This window comes from Chinchilla lanigera, unplaced genomic scaffold (assembly GCF_000276665.1).
Source record: "Chinchilla lanigera isolate Chin_1 unplaced genomic scaffold, ChiLan1.0 scaffold00078, whole genome shotgun sequence".
Lineage (NCBI taxonomy): Eukaryota > Metazoa > Chordata > Mammalia > Rodentia > Chinchillidae > Chinchilla > Chinchilla lanigera.
The window spans coordinates 10,284,289-10,310,854 of record NW_004955479.1 but is presented as its reverse complement, the minus strand read 5'-3'; the positions used below and the strand labels follow the sequence as shown (position 1 = coordinate 10,310,854).

Here is a 26,566-nt window from a genome sequence, read left to right as displayed (position 1 = left end):
GGTACCGGGAACTGAACTCACGACCTTGCGCTTGCCACGCAAACGCTTTCGCCGCTGAGCTAAATCCCCGTCCCCAATATCATCTTTATTATAATAATCTTGAGAAAATAAATCTTTTCTGGGGGAGAACAAAAGAAACCATAGCCATAGGACACCAGATAGGTGACTGAATTTGAGAGGAAGGACTCTTTCACTTTGCCCTGAATTTCTCTCCTCATGAAATGTGTGTCAAAAATGGCATTGCTGGGGCTGGGGATTTAGCTCAGCGGCACAGCGCCTGCCTGGCAAGCACAAGGTCGTGAGTTCGGTTCCCAGTACCGGAAAAAAAAAAACAAAGAAAAACAAAAAACAAAAACAAAAAAAAAATGGCATTGCTCTCCACTTCCTGCCTAGGTCATGGTACAGTCCGTGCAGCTGTTGAGCAGCTGTTGTGCCCGCTCCACGCTGAGGTGGCTGTGAGCACCTAGTGGGCCTGCTGTGTGCGCTGTGGACAGGGCAGCAGGAACAGGAAGAGCAGGGTCACCACGACTCCACACGGCACACAGCACATCTCGGCCAGTGGCCGCTGCTCAGCATCCCCCGTGGCAGGGATCCCCGTCCGCTCCCCTTAATTTCATCTTTTTCATCCTCCTCGTGGAAATAATAATGATCACGTATTTATTGAGTTTACCATGTGCCGGACAAAGTGCAAAGCACTCTCTCCTCGTTATCTCATTTCTCTCTTGAAACTGTGTGAGGCTGTGTATAGTTATCAGCATTTGACAGCTAAGACACTGAAATCTTTTCCCAACCTTGATGAATACAAAACCACTGATGGTATACAAATACCATCTTAAATGGGTACGTTTGCCTGTGTGTGGGTACTATCTCCACAAAGCTGCAGAGGGAGAGAGGAGGGGAGGGAGGGACAGAGAGGAGGGAGGGAAGGAGGGAGGGAGAGACAGAGGGAGGGAGAGCGCTGTCACGCCAAAATGTGCCACCACTTGAATGGCCTCAAGGCAAGAGGTGCAGGTGAAGGAGTTTGAGGACTTGCTGGGGTGTATGTCCCAAGCACCCTGGGACAGCATCCAGCTGAAGTAACAGAATGGGTATGGGGGGGCAGCAGGCTGTGATCCCACATGTCTGTCTGTGCCTCTCTGTCCCTCCCTGTTCTGTGCATCAGCCTGGTGTCCGAGCCTGCTGCACGGGGAGATCCCGGCAGCGGGTGCCTGTGCTCCTTCTTGGGGCCAGCGTTATCTCAAAAGAGCAGTAGAAGTTTAACCCTTCACCTTAGCACAAGAAATCTCAATAATGCTGTTGAGCTCTTTAAAGATGACTTCAACTGCTATACAATGTTGCAGGGTAGTTTTAAAAGCTTTAAAAAATTTTTATCTCCTATTTGGGCAAAATTTCTCATTGATGAGCAATTACCAAAAACTGGAATAGATCATCATTCAGATATATTCACTGAGCCGGTGTGGTGGCGCATGCCTGTAATCCCAGCACTCGGGAGGCTGAGGCAGGAGGACTGTTGCGAGTTCAAGACCAGCCTCGGTTACAAAGTGAGCTCAAGGCCAGTCTGAACTCCATAGTGAGACCCTGTCTCAAAAAAAAAAAAAAAAAAAAAATTCATTGATAGTTATTTCTAGCAACTTCAGGCATAAAAAAGAGCATTGGAACAGTTGTGTAGCGCTATACTTACCACTGTCACTGCCCAGGGCCACGGGGCACTCGGACTGTGGCTGCTCCAAGTGAGATTTGCTGTCTGTGTAAAACACACACTGGATGCCGAGGACTTACTAAGAAAACAAGAACGTAAAATATCTCAGTAGTAATTTTTATGTTGGTGACATGTTGAAATCATAATGGTGGGGAGATATTAGGTTAAATAAAATACATCATAAAAATCTTTTTAAAAGTTATGTTCGTAAATGTAAGCTCAGGTTTCTCATTAAGAATTTGAAATATTTTATTTGGAAAATTTCATACAAATTCGGTTTTTAATATGTCTCTAAGGGCTTTATTTTCATTCTTATAACACTTTTACAGAAAGAAAACGTAATTATTTTTCCCCATCAAGCTCCACATAGGTGTCCCCCAATGCCCCTCTGGTTGACTCAAGTGTGCCATAGAAATACTGTTAGCTTTTCATCACTGTGACAAAACAGCTGGGAGTACAACTTAAAGGAGGAAAGATTTTGGCTTGTAGTTTGAGAAGTTTCAGTCCGTGCTTGGCGGCCGCCCTCGCTTTTAGGCCTGTGCTGAGGCAGAAGCGTCTTGGGGAGGTGGCGTGGAGGACAAGCTGCTCAGGTGATGGCAGCCAGGAAGCGGGAGGTAAGAAGGGGCTGGAGACGAGATATACTCCTCAAGGCTAGGGCCCCACGATCCACGTCCCTCAACCAGGCCCCACCTCCTGTTCCTCCTCCCAATGATGCCATCAGATTATGAGCTCATCAGTGGGTTAACAACAGGATGAGTCAGAACTGCCACCTTCCAATCACTTCCCCGAGCCCATCACTGATCCATACAAAGAGCACTGTGGGAGATATTTTAGATCCCGGATAACAAAGGCATTTCCTATGAGTGTAATGATGTGGAATAGTTTTATTTTTTTAATGTTTTTTTCTTTTCTTTTTTTTGTCTTTCTTTGTCTCACTATGCAGTTCAGGCTGGTCTTGAACTCACTTTGTAGCCCAGGCTGGCCTTGAACTCACAACGATCCTCCTACCTCAGCCTCCCAAGTGCTGGGGTTACAGGTGTGTGCCACCGCACCCGGCTCTTATGTGGAATAGATTTAAAGCAGGCCCTTTTTTTTTTGTACTGGGAATCGAACTCAGGACCTTGTGCTTGCTAGGCAGGTGCTTATGATGCTGAGCCCCAGCCCTAAGCAGGCACTTTTTGAGCATCTGTCAGAGGCAGGTGCCACTGGCTTCTGAGGATGCAGCATTAACTGCACATGCTACATACTGTATTGTGTATCGATCAATAATTATGCAAAGGCAACCTTTGTTGTCCTGTTAAGGAGCTTCCGGAAAGCTGCTCTGCTGGTTACAGAAAGCTTGGGTATCTTAGAGAGGCTTGAACCAGCCACAGAGTAGCAGGTCCTGAGGTGACTGAGTAACAAGGAGAGGAGGGGCCCTTTGCCTTTCTGAGCTTTAGGTTCAAATCGGGCCCTTGCTGGCTCCTTATTGAATGTTTGTACTACCTGAGGATTTCTCCTGTCCTTCTGTGACCTCCCAAAGTCTGTGCTCAGCTGCCAAACATCTGTGTGCAGCTCTCCTATAACCCACACGCCTGGGGTGCGACCTGCCAGAAAGCAGAGGCCAGGCTGCCCAAGTGCTTGTAAACACCCCTATTTCTTACACATGTGACTTTAGCAAGCCATTTAGTTCTTGTTATGGGTCAGCCCAATGCCAAGACCAACACCTCTGCACTGAGTTCTGCACACTCCATAAACGGCCTCTGCAGGGCAGGAAGCCACCTGGGTGCCACTTGCCCTTTAACTCCAGAGTGGTTGGCACCTTCTCAGCTCTCTGGAGGTCAGGAACTCGGACTCGCCGAGCCCCTGAGACTGCCCACTTGGAAAATCAGGGAGACGGGGAGGGGCTAGAAGTCAACACTGGTCCCAGGCTATTGGGTCACCTTCTGTTCAGATGAATGCAGCTTTTTCAAATTCTGGGTGGCCTTGGGCCTGCTGTGTGATGTAACTGCATCATAACTTTCTCCATCTCTGTTCCTGAACCTACACAACTGTGCCCGAAGCAGTGGGTGCACAAGTGTGGACGGCACGCGTTATCCTGAAAACTACGTCCAGGTGTGGGCAGACAGTGGAGGGATGGACTCAGTTATACAAGTGGTACACTGAGACGGGGATCATCTATGTTACTGTTAAACTGTTTAAATAGCAAATAAAGTTTCAAACTTTAAAAACCCAGTCGGTTATTTTTAATACAGTCTATGTTTAACATATTTAAGGGGATAGATTGATAAAGCCCTTTGCAGACAGTCAGTTAAAAGAATTTTTGCCATTTAAATCTTTAACAATAGGTGAAAGATTATGTAAATTATAGTAATAAAGAATTGCCATTTATTGTACACTTACTCTGTACCAGGTACCAGGCTGTCTTACATGATTTATTTTATGTTTTAAAAAATACTCAAGGTAGCTGGGTGTAGTGGCACACACCTGTAATCCTAGCACTCAGGAGGCTGAGGCAGGAGGATTGTTGTGAGTTTGAGACCAGCCTGAACTACAAAGTGAGCTGAAGGCCAGCCTACACTGCATAGCAAGACCCTATCTCAAAAAGACCAAAAACAAAAACAAAAATAAAAACAGAAACAAACAAAGAAAAAACCCTCAAAATAACCCTGCAGAATAGGACTACAATTATTATAAATTTTTTTCCTGTGCTAGGGTTTGAACCCAGGGCATTCACACTGGGCTACAACACCAGCCACCCCCTTTCATTTTGAAACAGGATCTCGCAAAATTGCTAAATTGCCCAGACTGGGCTCAAAATTGTAATCCTCCTGCTTCAGGTTCCCAGAATGCTGGGATTGTAGGCATGTGTCACTACACTGGCACATATAATTTTTATTTCATAAATGATAAAGCTAAGACATAGGTACATTCAACAACTCACAATGACCTCATAGCTAGCTAGTGGCAAGGTTGGGATTTAAACCCAAGACTGTTTGGTTCTACACCCAAGTTTTAATTACCAGGTTATTAAGCCATGTATTAACACCCAGCCATGGTAGGTTTTCATAGCCACGCATACTGTGAGTGGGGCTACAGTGGTTAGAAACTTTAACAAAGGCAATTTTCTAGCATGTATTGCAATTTTAAGATTACACATACCACTTGTCACAAGATCTCATTTGTAGGACACTGTCATGGTTAATTTTATGCATCAACTTGCCTGGGCTACGGGAGGCCCACAAAGCTATTTCTGGTGTGTCTTGTGCCCATGAAACTGTTTCCATAGACACTGGCATTGGAATCAGTAGACTGAGTAAAGAAAATGCCCCCTCCCCAACGTGGTGGGCACCATCCAGTCCCTCGAGGGAGCAAAGTGGGGGTGGAGAGGGAGCAAAGTCACTTTCTCTCCTGGAACCAAGCGCCCCTCCCTCCTGCCATTGGACACCGGTGTGCTTGGTTCTTGAGCCTTCAGAGCTGGAGTCTTGCATCAGCATCCTCCCAGCCCTCACCTTTCTCAGTCTTGGCCTTGGGCCAGGAGTTAACAGCTCCCCTGGTTTTCAGTCCTTTCCATTGGCTTTCCCAAGTCTCCAGTTTTGAGGTGGCAGATGGCGGTGGGACTTCTTGGCCTCCATTATTATGTAAGCCAGTTCCCATAATAAATATCGCATACGTGTGTGTGTACTTCCATGTGCACATCCTATTGGTTTTGACTCTGAGAAACACTCATGCATATGCATAAGGTCAGATGTCCCGGTGGTAAATCCTAAATGTCCTTTTATGGGGAATGGCAAGACCATAGATGGGATGTTTGGCGGCTTTCTTGTAGAGCACTGGGTCCCTATGTACTGATAAGGAAATGTCTCTGAGATACGCTGTAACATGAAAAAGCTACTTGTAGAACCATTTTTCCAAAGGCCCTTCTGTCTGAGTAGGAGGGCTCCTACAGAAGAACCGTACCAGGGCTGCAGGATAAACTGTGACAAGTGGTTTCCTCAGGGGTGTGAGAGGAAAAAGGAGGGATAAGGGAAATCGTTGCCTTTTCCTTTATCTACTTCTGAATTATTTTATTCTCGACAATGAACCTCTATTGCTTTTATAATTTAAAAAATGTAATATGGGAAAAATTAATGTTTTCAAGCAGTTTTTAATGACATGGGAAAATACTGTATGTAACAAGTGAACAAATTAGAGCATGAAGTTATGTATCTAGTATGACCTCAGCTTCAGAAAAATGCATTTAAAATCCAGGAAGGAAATATATCAAAATGTTAACAGGGACTGCCTCTGGGTGGCAGGATTATAGGCCCTGGTTTTTTGGTTTCCAAACATTTTCTGCCTGCCTTGACTTTTCTATATTTTCTAAATGTGCCTTATTGTTTTCATAATTAGAAAAAAAGCAGGCACGCCTGCCAAAATTGTGTGGCGGGTGTGAAACGCAGCAGCTGAGGCCTGGGGACGGCTTCCACTCTGGGCTGCTGCCCCTGGCCGCGGGGCTTGCCTGCCCAGCCGCTGTGCCCGGCCACCCGGGGAAACTTCCCTGACTCCATGAGCTCAATGGAAGAGAAAAGATGGTGAGATTGCGAGAGGAAAAAGGAGAGTGAGACACCACAGGAAAGGGCAGCAAAGAGGCTGAGGTCTCCAATGGGGCCTGAGTTAGGCCGTGAAGGTGAGGGCACCCCTGCCCCAACCTGCTAGCATTTTGCTGTTTTCCTTTGTTTGTCTGTCTGTTTGCTTGTTTGTTTGAGACAGGGTCTCACTATGTAGTTCAGGTTGGCCTTGAACTCACTATGTAACCCAGGCTGGCCTTTAACTCACAGCGATCCTCCTGCCTCAGCCTCCCTATAATCCTCAGGTGCTGGGATTATAGGCATGTGCCACCATGCCCAGCTCTGTTTTGGTGTGTTTTGGATGGGGCTTACTATGTAATTCAGGTTGGCCATGAGCCCACTATGTAGTCCAAGCTGGTCTTGAACTAGTGGCGATGCTCCTGCCTCAGCCTCTCAAGGGACTATCATGCCTGGAAATCAAGTAAAACCTTAGTAGTCTGCCTCTACCCTTTTAAATCCTAGGCTTCCCAGATAAATCAGAAAGAAGCAGTGGCCAGGCATGGTGGGGCACGCCTGTGGTCCCAGTACTAGGGAGAAAGAGGCAGAAGGATTGCTGTGAGTTTGAGGCTAGCCTGGCCTACATGGTGAGACTTTGTCTCAAAAAAAAAGATCTTACCTAATTGACAGAGGCATAATGAAAAAATTTTAGTGGTAAAACATTAAGCTTGGAGCTGGCTGTGGTGGTGCATGCCTGTTATAGTTACAACACTCTGGGAGGCTGAGGTAGGAGGATCACAAGTTCAAGCCTGGGTAATTTAGTGACTTAGTGAGACCCTGTCTCAAAATAAGAAATAAAAAGGGCTGGGAATGTAGTTCAGTAGAAAGGCCTTGGGTTTAATGCCCAGTACTTCCCTACCCCACTTAAACTTGGAACAGAGGTTGCCACGAGCCACCATGACAGGAAATCAAAGCCAATTCCCAAGCCCAAGTCAATTCCCAGAGACTATGAATGGCCTAGAGCCTGGATGAACTTGGAAGAGAAGCCCATAGCGACCTCCAAAGTACACTGTGCATAGTCTTTTTAACCTTTCCTAAAGGACCAATGACCAGTCACCAAGGTGGCTGCGCACAGGAAAGGGAAAGGTGAATATCCACACTTCTCACAGGTAATTGGATAACAGCTCCAGGGTGGCAGCAGTTCCCGGGGACCACCGTACTTTCTTGCACCACACGTCAGAATAAGAACTTTTCAGAGTATGACAGGCACAATTTATAGCCAACCCAGAGCCACTCCTTCCTCTTTTATCTGGTCAGAAGAACACTGGTTTGTTTAGGTATCGGCAGGTGGATCACGGCTCAAACATCCTCGACCTTAAATGGTGAGCACAGATTCGTCTACATCCGCCCGGATAGCTGCAGGTGGGAGAATGAGGTGCAGGCCCGGTCCAAGAGGGCATGAGGCGGGAAGAAGTTGGCAGCAATCTTTGTCATTGAAAGTGAGAGCTCGTCCTGCAGTCCACTCTGGATGGCCTGGACAATAAACTAGCTGGAGCCGGGGTCCCCTCCCTCAGCAAGAGGGGTGCCCCTAGGCCCAGTGGATGTTGTCCCCTCTGGGCAGCAGCACAATGGCCTGTGACTTAGCTGTCTAGGTGCTGTGCAGCTGGCACACTCCATCCACACAGCCTGGCAGCAAGCAGCCTTTGAATTTCCCTACAGAGCTGCACCGGCAGAGCATGGGTGTGGCCCTTCCTGCAGGGAATGGAGGGAACAGTAATTGCCATGGGCACTTGATGGATCCCAATCTGTCCCTAAGGCTTCACAAAGTCAAATGGGCCAAATGGCCAAACCGTTTCCTCTGCAGCCTGGAACAGTTAAAGGGCTTCTCTAATGCGGGGTCTTCTTACTTTCTAGTATGAAGACATTCACATGCACCTGGGAGCCTCACTGCAACACGACCGCTACTGCTGGCCCAACAGCAGCCTGGCCTAGGCACGTCGCTGGAGAGTGGTGGGAGGCACACAGGCCTGTCCTGCTCTTGTAAGCAGCCCCTTCCCTAAGAGAACCTGCTCCTTCACCCGACCGTGTGGACACTGAGACTCATTCCTGAGTGTCACATGGACACCTACAGTGAGCCTGTCTTCAGGACACTGCTAGAAAGGGCCATCAAACAGGGACTCAACTCTTTTTTGTCTCTGGATGGAGATGGTGAGAAGGCAATTCGTGTAGCTATAGCAACTATCCCACAAGATGAACAAACAGAGTTACTGAGACCTTGAGAGTGACAGCAGAACGATGGAAGGAATCTGAGTGGATCCCTGGTGGTTTTTTATATTCTGAATTAACCAAGCCTGTCATTGTCCTACCTTTGAACTTCTTGTGCTAGTTGAGCCTTCTGTTAGAGCCAAAATGATCCTAACCTATACAAGAGGTCAGGTTATAACATTTTTTTCTTAAGACAAAAAGATGTGATTTACCAAGTAAAAATGGATCTAATAAAGTGGTGATTGCATTTATTCCTGGTATTCAAATCTGGTCTCTTTTCTGGACCAAATAAACACACCTCTTACATTTGTTTGCAACTATTTGTTTAGCCCTTCTTTCTTTCATCAGATGAGCTCAGAACACGGAGAACTGCTTTATTTTGCACAACAGGGACAGCAGTACATCCTCACGGTCTAGTTCAGGTTAACTTTCTGACTCTGCTCCAATTTCCTTTGCAGGGACTTTGCTTGACTCACTGTCTCATAAGATACACGAGTTCTTGCTTTATTCATGACACAATGGGGATCATATGTGAAGATTAGGAAATACCGGTGCCCCAGCTGTTTTTCGGAGGCTATGCATGCTGGAGAGTAGAGAAAAATTCCACAAAAATCCAGCAACTTCTACCTCATTAAAAATTTTTACCTCAGTAAAATTTTGGGGCTCTGGGGCCTAGCATATGGCTCTGTGGTAGAGCCACCTGCCTAGCACATGTGAGACCCTGGGTTCAATCCCCAGCAGCACATTTTAAAAAAAATAATAAGGGCCAAGGATATAGTTCAGTGGCACAAGCACCTGCCTGGCAAGCACAAGGTCCTGAGTTTGATTCCCAGTACCAAAAAAATTAATTAATTAATTAATTAAAATGAAGAAAGGGGGCACGGGAGCCAGCGGCCTGAGGCACGCTGCAACAGCGCCTCCAAAGCGAAAGGCAAGGCACTGGATGTTGCATGGGTTCCTTCCACTGAGCAAAGGGCACAGTGCTTCGTGAGCCTTTGGGGATTTTTAAGGACATACGCAGCAGCACTGGGTGAGCCACTCCCATCATTTACTGACTGATCTAAAGTCTGCCAGTCTTGCCTGGGACCCATGGTGGGTCCAGGTGGCCCAGGCCACAGGGAAAGCGGCTCTGTCACTGGACTCGTCTGATCCAGAAGACGCAACACTTCTCAAACGTTCTGAGGCCTCGAATACTTCCTTTGTGGAGGAAAGTGCATCTCTTTCGACGAACAGTTATTTATCTTTTGAGGAAGAGCTCTTGGCTTATGTGGCAACACTGACCCTGTTTGTCTTCAAATACCTTTTTGCTGCTCTGCCCTGCTCTGCTGGCGACACAGGAGGAGCTGTGCTTGCTGGCCAGGCCGTCTGTCTCTGGGAATCCTAGAATCCTGGCTCAGTTAGACCAATGAGATACGCACCTGGGAAACTGGAAGCTATCACTGAGTTGCCCAGGGCTGGTTTTATTTTTTTGTTTGTTTGTTTTTTGTCTTTCTGAGACAGGGTCTTGCTATGCAGTTCAGACTGGCCTTGAGCTCACTTTGTAGCCCAGGCTGGCCTCAAACTCGCAACGATCCTCATGCCTCAGCCTCCTGAGTGCTGGGATTACAGATGTTTGCCACCACGCCTGGCCCCCAGGCTGGTTTTAAACTAGCAATCCTCTTGCCTCAGCCTCCTGCATAATCAGAATTACAGTCATGTGCTACCACACTCAAGTTTGACTTTTTTAGATTCACATCTAAACTTTTTTTTTTGTACCAGCACTTGAACTCAGGACCTTGAGCTTGCCATGCAGGCGTTTGTGCCACTGAGCTATATCCCCGGCCCTTGGATTCACATCTAAATGAGGTCATGTGGGGGCTGGGGATTTAGCTCAGCGGCACAGCGCCTGCCTGGCAAGCGCGAGGTTGTGAGTTTGATTCCCGGTACCGGAAAAAAACAAAACAAGACAAAAAAAACAGTAAATGAGGTCATGTGGTGCCTGTCTTTTATGCCTGGCTTATTTCACTTAATCTGATGGCCTCTAGGGTCATCCATGTTGTTACAAATGCTAAGATTTCTTCATTTTTAAGGGCAAATAATATTCCATCACGCATGGGTACTACATTGTTTTATCTGTCCATCTGCTGATGGACTCTTAGGTTGATTCCATATCTTGGCCGTTGTGGTTGATGCCACAGTGAACACAGGAGTGCAGGTGTCCCTTTGACATACTGATTTCAGTTCCCCTGCACACATTCCCGGAAGTGGGACTGCTGGATCAGAAGGTAGCTGTAGTTCTGGTTTTTTGGTTGCCACATAAGCCGGGGTTACAGCTTCATACCATCTCTCATTGTGGCTGTACTTAGGACAGTCTATAGTTTAGAAATGGTCCCAGGTAACACCAATCTCACCAGGGCAGACCTGACTAGCAAGGCCCTAAGGCAGTGAGGAACATCTCCCAGAGGGAAGCACCAGCCCGCTTCAGTCGCTCAGGGCCCCTTGTCCTGTGTAGCTCCACTACACTAGCAAGACTTGTTCTCTGGGGCGACTCACCCCCGACCTGAGGATGCCATTCTGACCACTGATGGAGAGGGGATGAGGGTGGACGTCAGGTTCTCGGCGGCAAGGTGATTACATTTATGGAATTGTAAGCATCAGAATTTTTTTTTTCTCAGTACTGGGGGTTTTCCCCAAGTCCCTGCACATACCAGGCGAGTGCTCCACCACCAAACTACATCCCTACCCCTTTTCTGTTCTGTTATGTTTTGGTTTGGTTTTGTAGTGGGCTCTAAGTTGCCCAGGCTGGCCTTGAATCTGTGACCCTGCTGTCTCAGCCTTCAGAGTAGCTGGAATTACAGGTCTGCACTACTGCACCTGGCTCATGCACACACTCTCTATGACAAGAGGGAGTGGCCTTGTGTCAGTGACATTTCATTTGAGAACTGTGAGGATGAAACAACCTGCATAGTTGCTGAGCAGTAGCCCTGTCATTCTTGGGCCATCTGGCTTGTGGGTGCCTCTGCCTCAGGGGCCTGGGGGCAGGGAGCTTGCCTTCCACTACAAGCCAGCAAGTTGGGACCCCCCAGCCTCCCCTGAAGCAAGAGTATGAACTCCTGTCCAAGGCACACTGGGAGCAAATGCACCTGCCCTGGACTTTGCTCTCCCTGGGTCAGGAAGGGGACGCATTCTTGAGGAGGGGACAGTGAAGCGGAGCTAGGAAGGATAAGAATTTCCACAGGTTGGCAAGTTGGAGGTTGGGTGAACATACAGGAGTCCAGATGTGATGAAGGCCTATGTGTGAAGATACTTCCTTTGAGAGAGAGACAGGGAGAAGGGGGTCTCACTGTGTAGTCCAGGGTGGCCTTGAACTCACTATGTAGCCCAGACTGGCCTTGAACTCCTGGTGATCCTCCTGCCTCAGCCTCCCAAGTGCTGGGATTACAGGGGTGCACCACCACACCCAGCTAAGAAACTTTAAAATGGGTGAAATGATATTAATTTAATCAGAGCAGCCTGTAAAGGAGTCAGAAGACCCAGGTTCAACTATGGACCTCACACGGTGTAACCTTGGACAAGTGTCTATACCTTGGTCCTTTTCCTGAAAAAAGAAACCACTAGTGATTTGCCAAGTGCCTACAGTGACAGTCAAGGTACAAACGAAGGTACAAATGCCTTTAAGTGGAAAAGTCTTAACAAAAATTAGTGATCAATGAATAACCTGGGGTGAGAGGAGAAACCAAATGAATGAGAGGCCAAGTCCAGGCTGGGGAAGCTTGAGGAGAACAAGGAGTCTGGGAAGGACATAGTCTGATCAGAGACCAATTCCTCCTGCAAACCTAGGACGTGAAGGCCAGCACAGGTTGAGGGGGCTGAGGTTGGTGGGGAACTTTTCACACCTGATGGGAGGCTGGTGTCGGACGAGATCGGGCGCGTTCAGGGTGGTATGGCAGTAAACACTAGGCTAGTGTCAGAAGGAGCAGACATCCAGCTCGGAAAGGAAGGCCCTAGTGCTCCTCCTCTTCCACGTCTCCAGGGGGTGCTCCTAACACTTTAGTCACTCTTGCTACAAATGCCTGTGTCACTTGCTTTCTCTAGTTGAGCAAGTCTTCAGTCACATCCTGATTCCTAAATTACATCTCAGAAAGTGACTCTGACTTCATTTTGGGGGAGTTCTGCCAATACCCCATGTTCCTCACATAGATCACATTGAACCTGTCAGCCCCACACAGAAACAGAGAGGCTTTTGTGCCCAGCAGCTTCTTCTCCCTGCCCCCGGTACCGGGATTCGAACTCACGACCTCACGCTTGCCAGGCAGGCACTGTGCCGCTGAGCTAAATCTCCAGTCCCCCCCCCCTCTTTTTTTTTTTGTACTGAAAATCAAACTCAGGACCTTGTGCCTGCCAGGCAGGTGCGGTTCTGCTGAGCTACACCCGCAGCCCCCAGCAGCCTCTTCTTAACATTCTTTATCCAAACATTATCACTTGGCTGATCCTCAGAACCTCAAGGTCATTGTATCCAAGCAGACTTCATTACTTTTCTTCACCAATCCTCTTCCTTCTTTGTCTCTCCATCTTGACTTCTTCCCGGCAACTGTATTGACATTGCCCTCCTGTTTGCATCCCAAGCCGTCACTACAGCCTCACAATGCAGGAGGCCTTTGGACAGTCACCAATGATACAGTTGAAGCTGTGACTATCTGCAAATGACTCCAGAGTGTGTGGCCTCCTTTGACGGGAGTCATGCCCACTATGTAGGACCAGAAAGCATCTCAGAGCCCAGCAGGAATCCAGTGTGCATTTTGCAGGTTGCACACTGATCAGGAAAAGAGGCATTTAGTGAGAGAGTTCATCCTCAGCCCAGTAAGTGATGTCCCCAAGCAGAGATTCTGCAAAGCACAAAGCACACATCATACCTGCCAAGGATCCGTTCTACATCCTCCACAACCCCTGTGGAGTCCCCTCCCTTCCTGCTCCCCTGACCCCAAGTAGACTGACCGGCTCTGGGGCTTAGGCGGGCACTCCAGCTTCTCCTGTCCTTCCATGGTGAAGCCCGCGCTCGCTCACTCGCTCGCACGCACGCACGCACGCACGCACGCACGCGCACACATGCGCACCTTCTCGGGCCTCTGGGAGGAGCCACCTGGCCCTGCACAATCAGGGCTGAGCCCCTCAGCCGGGCTCTACACCGGCACACTCAGCTCAGCGGCTCTTTCTCTTCCTTCCTTTCTTTCCACCTGTCTCTCCCCGGTGCTGCCTGCCCTGCTCCGGGCGGATTCGTCTGTGTGGTTACCTGCGATGGAGACATCAGTCCGTGTCACATACTCTGTCAATTTGGTGTCACGGCCGTCCCGTGACCCTTACTAATAGTAGGTGAGAGAGGAAGATGAGGACCTGCGCCAAGTGTTTCTGGGCTGGAAGCGGCGACAGTGGAGGAGCGAGGCAGTGTCGGTCCTCAGCTGAGTCATCCCTGCTGAGCTGGTCGAGCTGGTGCGAGCAGAGGCACCTTCCTGCGAAGGACTTCTGCCCGCCGGCTGGGAAATTCTAGAGGTGACTGTGTTGTCCCCAGGGCTTTGATGGGCCAGAGCGGGCACTGATGTGAGAGGAGTGGAAGTGCAGGAAAGGAAATGGGTCCCGTCCTTGATCTGGGCCCAGACCTGACCTCTCTGTGAACTCAGACTCTGGCCTTAGGATTTCGGGGAGGGCAGAAGACACCGGAAGCCAAGAAGAGCAGAGGACCCTCAATGGAGGGGGAAGGCAGATGAGAACAGACAGCTAAGAGGGTGCAGTGCAGGAGAGGGTCCCCCTGAAGATGACCAACGGCCAGGCTTCAATGGGCCGGCCCATCCTGCCCCTCCTCTTTGTTCTCTTGTGTTTTAAATGAACCCAGGACTTTATTTTTATTGAAGTATGGTGAGGCCAAATTCCTTTGGGGGGAAAAGATAGTTTGTTGCTGGGCATGGTAGTACACACTTATAAATAATCTCACCATTGGAGAGGCTGAGGCAGGAAGATTGGAAATTTTAGACCAGGCTGGGCTATATAGCACGTTCAAGACCTGCCCAGACTACACAGCAAGATTCTGCCCTGCAACCCCTGTCCCCCACAAAAAAAAAGAAAACAAAAGAAAGAGCTGGGCTTGGTAGCAAACGCCTGTAATCCCAGCACTTGGGAGGCTAAGGCAGGAGGATTGCTTTGAGTTCGAGGCCCTGTCTGGGCTACAAAATGAGTTCAAGGCCAGCCTGAACTGCACAGTGAGACCCTGTCTCAAAAAGGCAAAAAAAAAAAAAAAAAAAGAAAAAAAAAAGAAAAAGTTATTTATTTATTTTATTACAGTTCCAAATAGGAGGGGCACAGGGCACACCACACCATGCAGGAAATCAGCTAGAGGCAGAAGACAGAGGGCTTTCATTGTAGTGTTTGTAGGAAGGGCAGAGAATTGCAGGGCAACGAGCCTAGTATCTTAGATTGCGTAGCTGGAGCACTTTCATGGGCTCTGGCTTCTGGGCTGGTCCCTGTCTGTCACCTGCTGGGGAGTTGGGGCGTGGAGACAGTGTCCCCGTCACAGGGCAGGATGGAAGGGATGGAGTGGATGTAAGACTGGCTGGTTTGTGCAGCACAGGTGAACCCACGGGCAGAGGATGAGCTGGTCCCGGTGTGGAGGCTGTCAGAAGCTCAGCAGCAAGCGCAGCAGCCTGTAAAATGTGCCAGCACACCGGGTGGCTGTGGGGCTGCCACCCCTCCATAGCCCCTGCCCAGGGGGAGCTGGGGCAGGAAGGCCAAAAGAGCAAAGTGACAGCGGGGCGCCCGAAGGTCCCTCAAGCGATAACTTACACTGCCACCTCTCCTAGGCTTCAATTCCACCTCCTTGATTACCACTGCTTGACCTGGGCAAGTAGCTGCTCTCTGAGCTGGAGGACCCCAGTGGAGGTTCCCCTTTAGGCATCTCTGTGCCACCACCTGTGCCACCCCTGGAGCCACCTGGGTGGGTACTGGCCCCAACCAGACCTTCAGAGACCCAGGCCTGGGCCACATGCAGAAAGCTGTGTGTAGTTAGCAAGACCAAGAGAAGTGACAGCCTCGTGAGGGGTATTTCAGGCGATGGGAGAGATGCCAGAGCAAGGTCACAGCACTCTAGGCTGGCAGAAACCAACACAGTCCTCAGGAAGGCTGGTGGCCCTGGGTGGACAGTCACCATGTACAGCTGAAAGTGGGCTGTGAAGGCACAACACAGGGTGACCCCAAAGTGCGAGAAGTCTTTGTTTGTGCCACACCCAGAAGGCTGGCACCTCCTGGCTGTCCACAAATCCACCGTCACCCTAAACTGAAGTCAGGGGCTGCTCAGGTTTAAACACCCAACAGATGCCTTTCAGGCGCAGGATGAGAAATAAATTCATAGCCACAGAAGAAAATGGAAATGTCTTATCTTTTTCAAGTCCACAGGGACTTGGGACTTTCAAGTCTCTGTCCATTCTTAGCTTGAAAATGGACTTTATTTACTTATGTAAGACTGGACTTTTTAAAATTTGAGATAGGGTCCCACTATTTAGTGTAGGCTGGCCTCAAACTCACAAGGATCCGCCTGCCTCAGCCTTCGAGTGCTGGAATTACAGGCATGTACCACCACACCCAGCTTAAGACTGGACATTTTAAAAAGTAGGCTTAGGGGCCAGGGATATAGCTCAGTGGTGCTGTGCCTGCCTGGCAAGTATAAGATCCTGAGTTTGCGTGGGGCGTGGTGGCGCACGCCTGTAATCCCAGCACTTGGGAGGCTGAGGCAGGAGGATCATTGCAAGTTCAAGACCAACCTGGGCTACAAAGTGAGCTCAAGACCATCCTGAACTGCACAGTGAGACCCTGTCTCAAAAAGACAAAAACAAAAAAAAAAAGATCCTGAGTTTGATTCCTGGTACCACCCCCCTAAAAAAACCCTAAAAACTAAAAGTAGGCTTGTTTCTCCCGGTCATCTAGTACCTGCAAATTCCATAAATGCTAAAAATCTAGAGTTCCTCTCCTGGAATCACCTCAATCCTGGTGACTCCTCTACACAGAGAGAACTTTGCAGATTTTCTGGAGAGAGAACATTTCACTGAAGTGAGTTCACAGAACTCTGTGGCCAACACCCTTGTCATGACCCGACTCCCAGCCAGCACTGTGAACACATGAATCCCAACCTCAGACCCTAGGGCACCCTGATTCTAAAATGCTTGGCTCATTCTACCCAGGCTTTCTAAAAGCAAGCCAAATCAAGCCCTCCCACGTGCCTTTAAAAATGTACACTTGAAATTCCAGTTGTCGTAGTAACATCCTCACGCTCCTCAGTGTCTTTTATGTATTTTGGTGCTGATGGACCATCAGTTACCATGAGAACAGGGGTGGCTTTAAACAAAGCGGATTCGGTGCTTTGTGTCTTGGGGCAAACAAAACGTACATCCTGAGGAACAGCCTGGCCTGGCAGAGAGCTCAACAATAGGAAGGTGGCAAGTCTCACTGGTGGACCTAGAAACCATGGGCTTTGTTGCATTTGGTGTTTGAATTTTGTTTTGAAGAAAAGATGTTTTATTGATTGGTTGGTTGATTGATTCAGTTGCTCTATTGTGATCCTTGAGTGATTAGTTTTGAATGCAGATTGCTACCTTCACCTTTGAGCACAGTCAACGCCTCCGCAAATTCATGATCATACTTTCCCATCCCAACACCACAGCCACTCACGACAGGTGGTGCCACCTGACCTGGTGTCCCTGTTGTTTCAGTCCCAAGGTCTGCATGTCTATCTTTCCTTCAAAGGCAACTGTGAAAAATGTAAGGTCTTTGAGTTCAAGGGTATAAAGTGTGTTCCTGCAGCACTCTCAGTGCTGCTTGTTAGCTGTTTTAAGTTTTTTATTCTGATGTAAGAATTAAATTTTAGGTGATAATTTAAATAGTTAACTTCACAGGATTTATGTGTGGGAACAAGACTGAAGGTAGGAAGAAACCAACCCAACAGTCTGGCAGCCTGTGTCAACGGCAAGTTCTTTAATTAGCGGCATCAAGATGGTTTGAACATTTACCACCATGTGCTAGGCACTAGGCTATGCTCATGACATCTTTCTTTCTTTCTTTTGTCTTTCTTTCCTTTCTCTCTCTCTCTCTCTCTCTCTCCCTCCCTCCCTCCTCCCTCCCTCCCTCCCCTTTTCCTTCTTGAGACAGGGTCTCACTATGTATCCCAGGCTGCCCTCAAATTCACACCGATCCTCTTGTCTCAGCCACCCGAGTGCTGGGATTATAGGAGTACACCACCATACCCAAAACATTATTTTCTCATTTAATCCCCATGATATCCTATAAGATAAGGTCTTTTTTGGTCTTTCAGTTTTACAATTGGGAAAACAACCACAGATAAATTAGACAGCTTGGCCCAAGATCGCACATCTATTTATCCAAGGGTATGTCTTGCTTTGCAACCCATGACTTAACTCCCAACCTAGGGACTCTGCTTTCTACAAAGACACCTAAAGCCATGGCCAGGTGGATGGCTTTGCACATCTGTGCAAACCCAAGCAGCAGATGGCCGCCCATGTCTGTGTGAGTAGCTGCTCGATCCCTGGGTGCTGTCTGTCTGCACTGCCACACTGCTCACCTGCCTGGGTAGAAGCAAACCCAGGACTTGCTATAAGAATGAGAACTGAGCCACTGCAACAGTCCTATAAATCATCCTGGGCCTTTGGAAAACAGCATGTACTCCTTTTAGGTAAGAATATATATACGCATTTGTTTTCCTACTGTAGACTGAACCTAGGGCTTTGTGTATGCTAAGTACACACTCTATTCAGCTACATCCCTGGGCCCCAGATGCATTTTTTAAAACATTTGACCAAGAAGCCGGGCGTGGTGGCGCACGCCTGTAATCCCAGCACTCAGGAGGCTGCGGCAGGAGGATCATTGCGAGTTCGAGGCCAGCCTGCGTTACAAAATTCAAGGCCAGCCTGAACTGCATAGTGAGACCCTGTCTCAAAAAGATAAAACATTTGACCAGGCTGTGTAAATGGACATTCTTTTATACAGCTGAGTAATGTGGCGGTAAGTACAACTGAACTCCAGGCACAGAGGCAGGCTCTACTGATGTAGGTAAAAATCCTGCAAATTCATATAGTGCACTCGTTTTATCATTTTTGACAAGGTTTCTCTTTGTAACCCAGGCTGGTGTCGAACTTGTAGCAGTCTTCCTGCCTCAGCTTCCCAAATGCTGGGATTATAGGTATTTGCCACAACACCTGGCTTAATGTAGTGCACTTCTAAAGGTCCATTTAAATAAAAAATGAGGAGGAGGAGGGGAAGGAAGAGAAAAAAGTCTTATAAAAGGATTATATGCCCCCAGTGTTGGGGATTAAACCTAGGGGCACAGCGCCACCAACCTACACGCCCAGCACTTTTTCTGTTTCGGGACAGGGTCTTGCAGGAGCCCCAGCTTCTCTGCCTTACGAGGAAGGACACGGAGCAAAGCTGCAGGCTGCGGAGGACGGGTGCTGTGGGAGGAGCGGGGCTGCTGTCCGCCTGCGGGCCCCTTCCTCCAAGGCTGCTCTTCTGCCCAGGGACATCTTCCCTGCACCTGCTGCTGTCCCTTCCCAACCTCTCTAGAGATCTAAAACAAACAAAGTCTGGATTTTGTATTGGGCTAAAATACACACAACATAAATCTTTGCATTTTAGCCATGTGAAGGGGGCCGTGCAGTGGCAGTAACAGACTCACACTGTGTAACTACCACCACTGCCATCTCTAGGCCCTGCACACCTTCCCAGCCATAACTCTGTACCCAGTAAACAGAAACCTCCTGCCACTGTCCCAGCCCCTGGTGATCACTGGTCTCTCTCTGGGACTATTCCTGTTTTAGATTACTTATGCAAGTAAATCTACAATACTTGTCCTTTTATATCTGCTTATTTCATTTAGCATGTTTCAAAGGATTTCATCCATGCCGTAACATAAGAATTTCATCCAGTTTTTGTTTTGGTTTTGGTTTTGTCTTTTGGAGACAGGCTCTCGCTATGTAGTTCAAGCAAGCCTTGAACCTGAGATGATCCTCCTGGCTCCGTCTCCTGACACTGGGATTACAGATGTGGGCCACCCCAACCAGCTGGAGAATTTCATTCATTTTTAAGGCCAGATAATATTCTACTGTAGGTTGGGCATGTGGCACATGCCTGTCATCCCAGGACTCAGGAGGCTTGATGTCAGTGTTTTGTGTGTATACAAGTATGTATTCATATTATTAATGTGTATAGTGTGCAGGGACAAATGCAACAAAATGTAAATGTACAAATTTAGGTCAGTGAGTGGGGTGATTCTTGTCTCCTGGGGCACATCTGGCAGTGTGGAGACACGTGACCGTCATAGCCAAGTATGCTGCAGCATCTGGCAGGTGGGGCTGGAGGCTGGCGGCACAGCCGCCCCTCAGCAGGTGCGGCCAGACATCCTAGGACCCTGGGGCAACCCATGGTGAGGGACACCCAGCACAAAAGGTCAAGAAGGCCAAGACTGGGAGCCCTGCTCTAGGCAAAGGATCTGGGTATTCACTGAATTTTTGTTTTTTTGTTTTTTTTCCAGCGCCAAGAATCGAACTCACGACCTTGCGCTTGCCAGGCAGGCAGTGTGCCACTGAGCTAAATCCCCAGCCCCTTCACTGAATTTTCTTTCAAACTCTTTATAGGTTTTGGCACATGCCTGTAATCACAGCACTTGGGAGGCTGAGGTTGCAAGTTCGAGACCAGCCTGGGCTACAAAGTGAGCTCAAGGTCAGCCTGAGTTGCACAGGGGGACCCTGTCTCAAAAAGACACACACACTCACACACACACACACAAATTTTTTGTTTGTTTGTTTGTTTGTTTTTCCGGTACCAGGAATCAAACTCACCACCTTGCGCTTGCCAGGCAGGCGCTGTGCCACTGAGCTAAATCCCCAGCCCCCACAAAAAAACTATCTATAGGTTTGAAAATTTTTAAAACACAAAATGGGAAGCTGGTTCTGGTGGCACACACTGGTAATTTTAGCACTCAGGAGGAGTCAGGAGGAAAGCAACAAAAACTACAAAGTTGGTTAAAGTAAATAAATCAATCAATAGCAAGAGAAGAAAAACGTGTGTGACATGTTTACTGTGAGGAAGTGAATGAAACTGCAAGCAGAGGTGAATTTTCTCTAGGATCTTGACCATACAGGGAGACACAGAGGGAAGGAACGTGAGTGTTCACACGCCCCGGCCTGCAGAAGGCTCACTCTGGATGCGCTGTTCAGGGACACCTGACCCACTCAGCCCACCCTGTGAGCACAGCTGAGGCCAAGCGGGAGGCCCCAACTGCAACTGCGCACCCCGTGCTGCTGCAACAGAGCCAGGCCCCATGAAGGGACAGGGTGTCCATCAGGTCCTTCCTCCTGTCACACCCCAAGAATGAGGGGTCTCACTTTGAAGCTGAACTTCAAAGCAAGCCAAAAAAATGACCATAGGCTGGGGATACGGCTTAGTGGCACAGCACGTGCCTGGCAAGCGTGAGGTTGTGAGTTGGATTCCTGGTGCCAAAAAAAAAAAGCTTGGTGTGGTGGCACATGCCTGTAATCCCAGCATTCGGGAGGCTGAGGCAGGAGGATCGTTGCGAGTTCGAGACCAGCCTGGGCTACAAAGTGAGCTCAAGGTCAGCCTGAGCTGCACAGGGTGACCCTGTCTCAAAAAGACCACAAAAAAAAAAAAAAAGACCGTAAAGTGGAGCTTAAGTCATGGAAAGGCAGAAACCTACAGCAAGCACCCCTGCAGGGGGAGAGGTGACAGGTAGAGCAGAGAGGGAGGGCCCATTGTTCCAGCCTGCAGAATCCCTGGCCTCACCACCACTGCACAAGAAGGAAGAGTCACAACCCTGCTGCTGAGGTCCTTGCACTGACGTGGATCCTGGATGCCTCAAGGGCTGGCCCCAAGGCATCCAATTTAAACTAATTACAGGGAAATCAAATCAGGTCAGTTCTGCAGTTGCACAGCCATACTTCAGGTGCTCAATCGCCACCAGGGGCTCCTGCCTATCGGGTTGGACAATGGACATATACTTATTTATTTTGGCTTTTTGAGACAGGAGCTTAGTGCAGGCTGGCTTTGCGCTATGTAGTCCAAGCTGGCCTTGAACTCATGTCAATCCTCCTGCCCCAGCCTCCCGAGTTCTGGGAATACTGGCATGTACCAGCACGCTGGTCCTTTTAATCACCTGTTTATGTGTCCAGCAAGCTCACTGCACTTGTGACACTCTTGTCTTCACCAGGGTCTGTAGCTGAATCTAACCAAAGAGCTAAAAGAAAATGACAGAAAATATTTTCTGGCCAGGCATGATGGTACACGCCTGTGATCCCAGCACTTGGGAGGCTGAGGCAGGAGCGTTACTGTGAGTTCAAGACCAACTTGGGCTACAAAGTGAATTTAAGGCCAGCCTGAACAATAGCAAGATCTTGTCTTAAAAAGAATCTTTTTTTCCGTTAGAAAAACAAAAACAAAAATGAAGTTAGAACACTGGGCTAGCACGCACAAGAGCCCAGGGCTCAGCCCAGGGTTCAAAAACAAAAACAAAAAACAGTGCCAGAGAGGGGTGTTCATAAGTAAAGTCCAAGCACGCGCTGTGTCTTCTCTAATAGCAAACCCCCTTCTGCAAAACAAAACAAGTCATGCAACCTGCAACTGCCTTTCCAGAGCAAGGTTTAATTCTGACACAGAATTATGATGATAGTTTTTAAAAGTACCAGGAGTTCCACCAAGCTGTGTAGGCACTGCACGGGGCTTGTTTCCCATAACTTTTGAAAAACCTCCCCTTAGTTATACCTGGGTCAGCTGAGGAAGTAAAATGCGCTTTAAAATCCTAATTTACCACCAAAAAGCACACTGAGCTGCATTTCAAAATGTCTCCGGTGAGGTCTATTTTGCCTGCAGTCATCGCTGTCCGGTTATCTCCTTCTCTCTTCTCTTAGGTCTTGTTCCTGCCCTTCTTCCCCTTGGGCGCGCCGGGCCACCGGAAGCCACGCAGCTGGAGGCAGTCGGCTGCATTGTGCGCGATGTAGTACAGGTTCAGCATGGCGGCCGGACTCAGGATGTCCACTTCGGGCTTCTTCTGCTTCTTCCCAGGGGCCTTGCCTGGGCCTTTCCCCTTCTTCCCCTTACCCGGCTGTCAAGACAAATACAAATGAGGGGGAGGGTTAGTTCTATAAGTTTGACATGTTTTCTCACATTTCCTTAATTGCATTTAAGAAAAAAAGTTCTAAAAGGAAAAATACCTAAACAGCAACGGAGAGTTCACATGCAATGGAAGCTGTTGATGTGACCAGTGTTTATTGAGCCCCTTTTATTAAGAGGCCCAACCTAATGCTAGGTGTGGCCTTGTTTGCATTCTGACTTTTGTTGTTGTTCCCTTTTGTTTTTGAGACAGGGTCTTGCTATGTAGTTCACGCTGGCCTTGAACTCACTATATGGTCCAGGGTGGTCTTGAACTCGTGGCAACCATCCTGCCTCAGCCTTCAGAGTGCTGGGATTATAGGCATGCACAACGATGCCCCACAGCTTTATATTTTCTTGCATGTCAACCACACTTTATCTACCTGGAATAACTGCATCACAGTGTGTGTGAGCGTGTCATCATGTGTGTGTGTGTGTGTGTGTGTGTGTGTGTGTGTGTGTCTAAAATGGTTTAAGAACTAAAATTCACATAAACCCTTAACATTTTTATTCAAAGTTCTCATCTTTTTGTTGAAATTGACAAACTGCTTCTAAAATTTATATGGAAATGCAAAGACATAAAGGTCTGACATTTTAATTCAAAGTTCTGGTTTTTGTAAAAGTTTCTAAAATTCATATAGAAATGGAAAGGGCTTTGAAGAACAGAGACAAAACTGGAACACTAACACTACCTTATTTCAAGGGTTATTATAAAGCCACGGTATCAAGATGGTGTAGTACAGGTGTCAAGAGAGGTAAACCGATTAATGGAACAGAGTGAAAAGTTCAGAAACAGGTCTACACATATATGAGCAACTGATTTTCTTTTTTTTTTCTTTTTTTTTTTTTTTGCAACTGATTTTCAATAGAGGTATAAACTAACTCAGTGAAGCAAGGATATCTTTTCAACATATGGTGCTGCAGCAAACAGCCATTTGCAAAAACAAAAACAAAAAAACCTAAATCAATAGTTGTACCGTATTTTAAAGAACTGCCTCAAAATGGATCATAAACCTTTATCAAAAAGTATAAAACTAGAAGAAAATATAGAAGACTTCTGTGGCCTTCAGGTAGGCAAAGATTTCTTGGATACGACACCAAAAATACAATCCATGAAAAATAGGTATGTAAGCTCACCATTAAAATAATTATGCATACATAGCTTGGAATGTCAGGGCATGCCTGTAATTCCAGCACTTAGGAGGCTGAGGCAGGAGGATTGCTGTAAGTTCAAGAGCAGTCTGAACTACATAGTGAAATCCTGTCTCAAACATTAAAAAAAAATTAACATAAGTAACAGAAATCAGACACCAAAATGATACTTACTATAAACCAAACTCTTTAAAATCCTAGAAGTAACAAAGTAGAGACAGAAAGCTGCAGGTCAGTGGCTGCCTAGGAGGGACAAGATAAAGAACTGACTACAAAGAAGCATAAAGAAACTTTCAGGACGATGTATGTTCATTATCTTTTTTGGGGGGGCGGGATGGGGGATGGAATCCAGGGCCTTCACACTGAGCTACATTTCTAAAAAAAATTTTTTTTTAAATTTTGAGACAGGGTCTTGGTTGGTCACTACACTGTCCAGGCTAGGCTCGAGCTTGCAATCCTCCTGCTTCAGCCTCCCAGAGTGTTGGAATTACCAAACCCACCAAGGTGTGTACCACCAAACCCAGCTAAATTTATTACCTTAATAGCAGTGCTGGCTAAATGAATGGAAACATATGCCAAACTTATCAAATTGTACATTTTCAGTATTTTAAGCAAATGTAACTTATTGCTTATCAATTATACTTTACCAATCTGTTTAAACCATCATAGGGGAGCAGAGTGAACATTTGTGGTTTCTGGGTCCTTCCATTCTTTTGGTTGGCTTTTGGCCCAATTTAAATCCTGCTAACTCTCTAAGGAAGGTCTTCCACTGGGCTCTGGCTGCCCTGGCCCTGTTTCTAGTTCCCAGTCTTATGAAGCTTCTCCCAGTGCAGGTGGTGCACACAGTTAAAGGGACATAATTCATGTTCTTCTCTCCCACCTGGCTTCTGCTCTTTAGAAAAACCTGATATAGCGACTATTCTGTCTATAATTACGGTGACCGTATAGTTTATTGTCTAAACACAGACACGTCCACAAACACAAATGAACATAAACTGGGGATATCCAAGCAAATGTATGTGGGGACCATCCGAGCAATGGTCTCCCTGTCTGAAAACTGCCCAACAAATTCCTACTCCCTGCAGTATTACTTTGTTTTCTTCTCTTAAGCACTTTTCACTATTTAATAGTAATTGTTTATATGTATGTTTTTGTATGCTTTCCTAGTTAGTTTTTATTTCTACTTAACTGAATTCTCTGGCCTAGACCAAAATCTGGCACATGGTAGGGATGAATAAATATTTGCTGAATGAATAAACTGTAACTGAGATGCAACGCTGGGAAAGGATTTAGAAAACAAACATGGATTTCTGCTTTTCTGGGTTGATTTCAAGGCTTCCTTTATCTGTTCAACAAATATTTAACAAGGACCTATAGCGTACCAGGCCCTGTATTAGATGCAGTAGAGCTTATCTGAGTTACTTGCTCATGATGCTTGCAGTCCACTGAGGGAGAAAGGTACCAGCCACCTAACCACAAACACCATTTACTCACCAGCTGTGCTGGGAAGGAGGAGCCGAGGAGTACACGGCATTAGGACAGCACAGGATGGGCAGGGACAGCAAGGAAGGGTCCCTGAAGAGTGGGTGGAAGGGTGGAGAATTCCTAGGCAGGGAAAACAGCCTCACAAAGGCTCTGAAGTTGGGAGAGAAAATGCAAAGTTGAAGGGACTGCGAAAGCAAACAAGGTCAGTGTGGCCAGCCCACGGGGTACCACAGGACCAGTGGGAAGAGCTGGTTGGGAAAGGTAGCAAGGTCAGGCCTGCAGACTGTTTACCACGCTGGACCTCTATCCAAAGAGTAGAGGAAAGCTATTGACTTAAAGGCTTTGTAAACCACTCTGCGCCTGTTCTCTGGCCCCTGAAAGAAAACAGCAGTACCAACCAGATAAAGTAACCCTGGAAAAGCTCTCCATTGAAATCAAGAGTACTTGGGAGTTCACTGAGGAACTGGATGGACCACAGAGACTTACCAAATGCCTTTCTACACCGCAATACAGTGGGACGAGGAGCAAAGCTTTCCAGGCAAAGCAGCTTAAATTGAGGCGCAAAGGGCTACTGGCACGTAAGGAGCAAGAGGAAGCGAGGGACTTGTGAGCTAGGTCTTAAAAGAGAAAAGCAAGCCAGGCCTGCTGGTGCACACCTGGGATCCCAGCACTTGGGAGGCTGAAGCAGAAGGATCACTGCGAGTCCAAGGCCAGCCCGGGCTAGACGCGAGTTCAAGGCCAGCCTCAACTACACAGCAAGACCCTGTCTCAAAACAAAGCAACAGCTTCAGATGGACCAGGTGCAGGAAGCTTTTAGAAGAACGTGGGTCTCTGCAGGTTTCTTAAGCAGAGAAGGTAATACGGGAGATAAAGCAGAAGAGACTGGAGGGTGGATCACAAGTGCCTGAGAGGGCTGAGAGGCAGGACTGCTGCGACAGCCGGCCTGCGGTGGGGGGAACGGGGCACACTTTCCACCCTGCTCCCAAACCCTCACCCCTGCTTTGGGGGTTTGAACTCCGGGCCTCTCGTCCCCAGCCTCTTACTCGCTTTTTGGGAAAAGGTGTCGCTAAGTCGTCCAAGCTGGGCTTGAACTTTCGATCCTCCTGCCTCAGTCTCCCAGAGTGCTTGGGTGACAGGCGTGCTCCACCACGCCCCGCTTTCTCCTATGGGGCCCGCGGCAGGTGCGGCCAGCCGCCCGGACCCTGGCGGAGGCCGGGAGCCGCCCTGGGCTTCCCCGCCGCGGGCCGCT

General features: G+C 47.9%; 2 protein-coding genes across 2 annotated transcripts in view; both read right to left on the bottom strand.

Annotated features, from left to right (window-relative positions):
• LOC106146439 overlaps window positions 1-13,539 on the bottom strand; it is a 28,774-nt gene extending 15,235 nt beyond the window's left edge. The window contains exons 1-2 of the mRNA XM_013503260.1: window positions 13,465-13,539; window positions 1,682-1,778 (exon numbers count right to left, since the gene is read on the bottom strand). Of these exons, the coding sequence (XP_013358714.1) occupies window positions 1,682-1,778; window positions 13,465-13,511 (144 nt within the window). The 5' untranslated portion in view covers window positions 13,512-13,539. The remainder of the gene's footprint in view (window positions 1-1,681; window positions 1,779-13,464) is intronic.
• An 8,614-nt stretch (window positions 13,540-22,153) lies between these two features.
• On the bottom strand, window positions 22,154-22,624 carry Smkr1 (small lysine-rich protein 1; the record flags this gene model as incomplete). The annotated part of the gene is given in 1 exon segment (XM_013503303.1): window positions 22,154-22,624. A coding segment is annotated over 1 exon segment (189 nt), but the record flags the coding sequence as incomplete, so codon positions are not given.
• Between the last annotated feature and the right edge of the window lie 3,942 nt (window positions 22,625-26,566).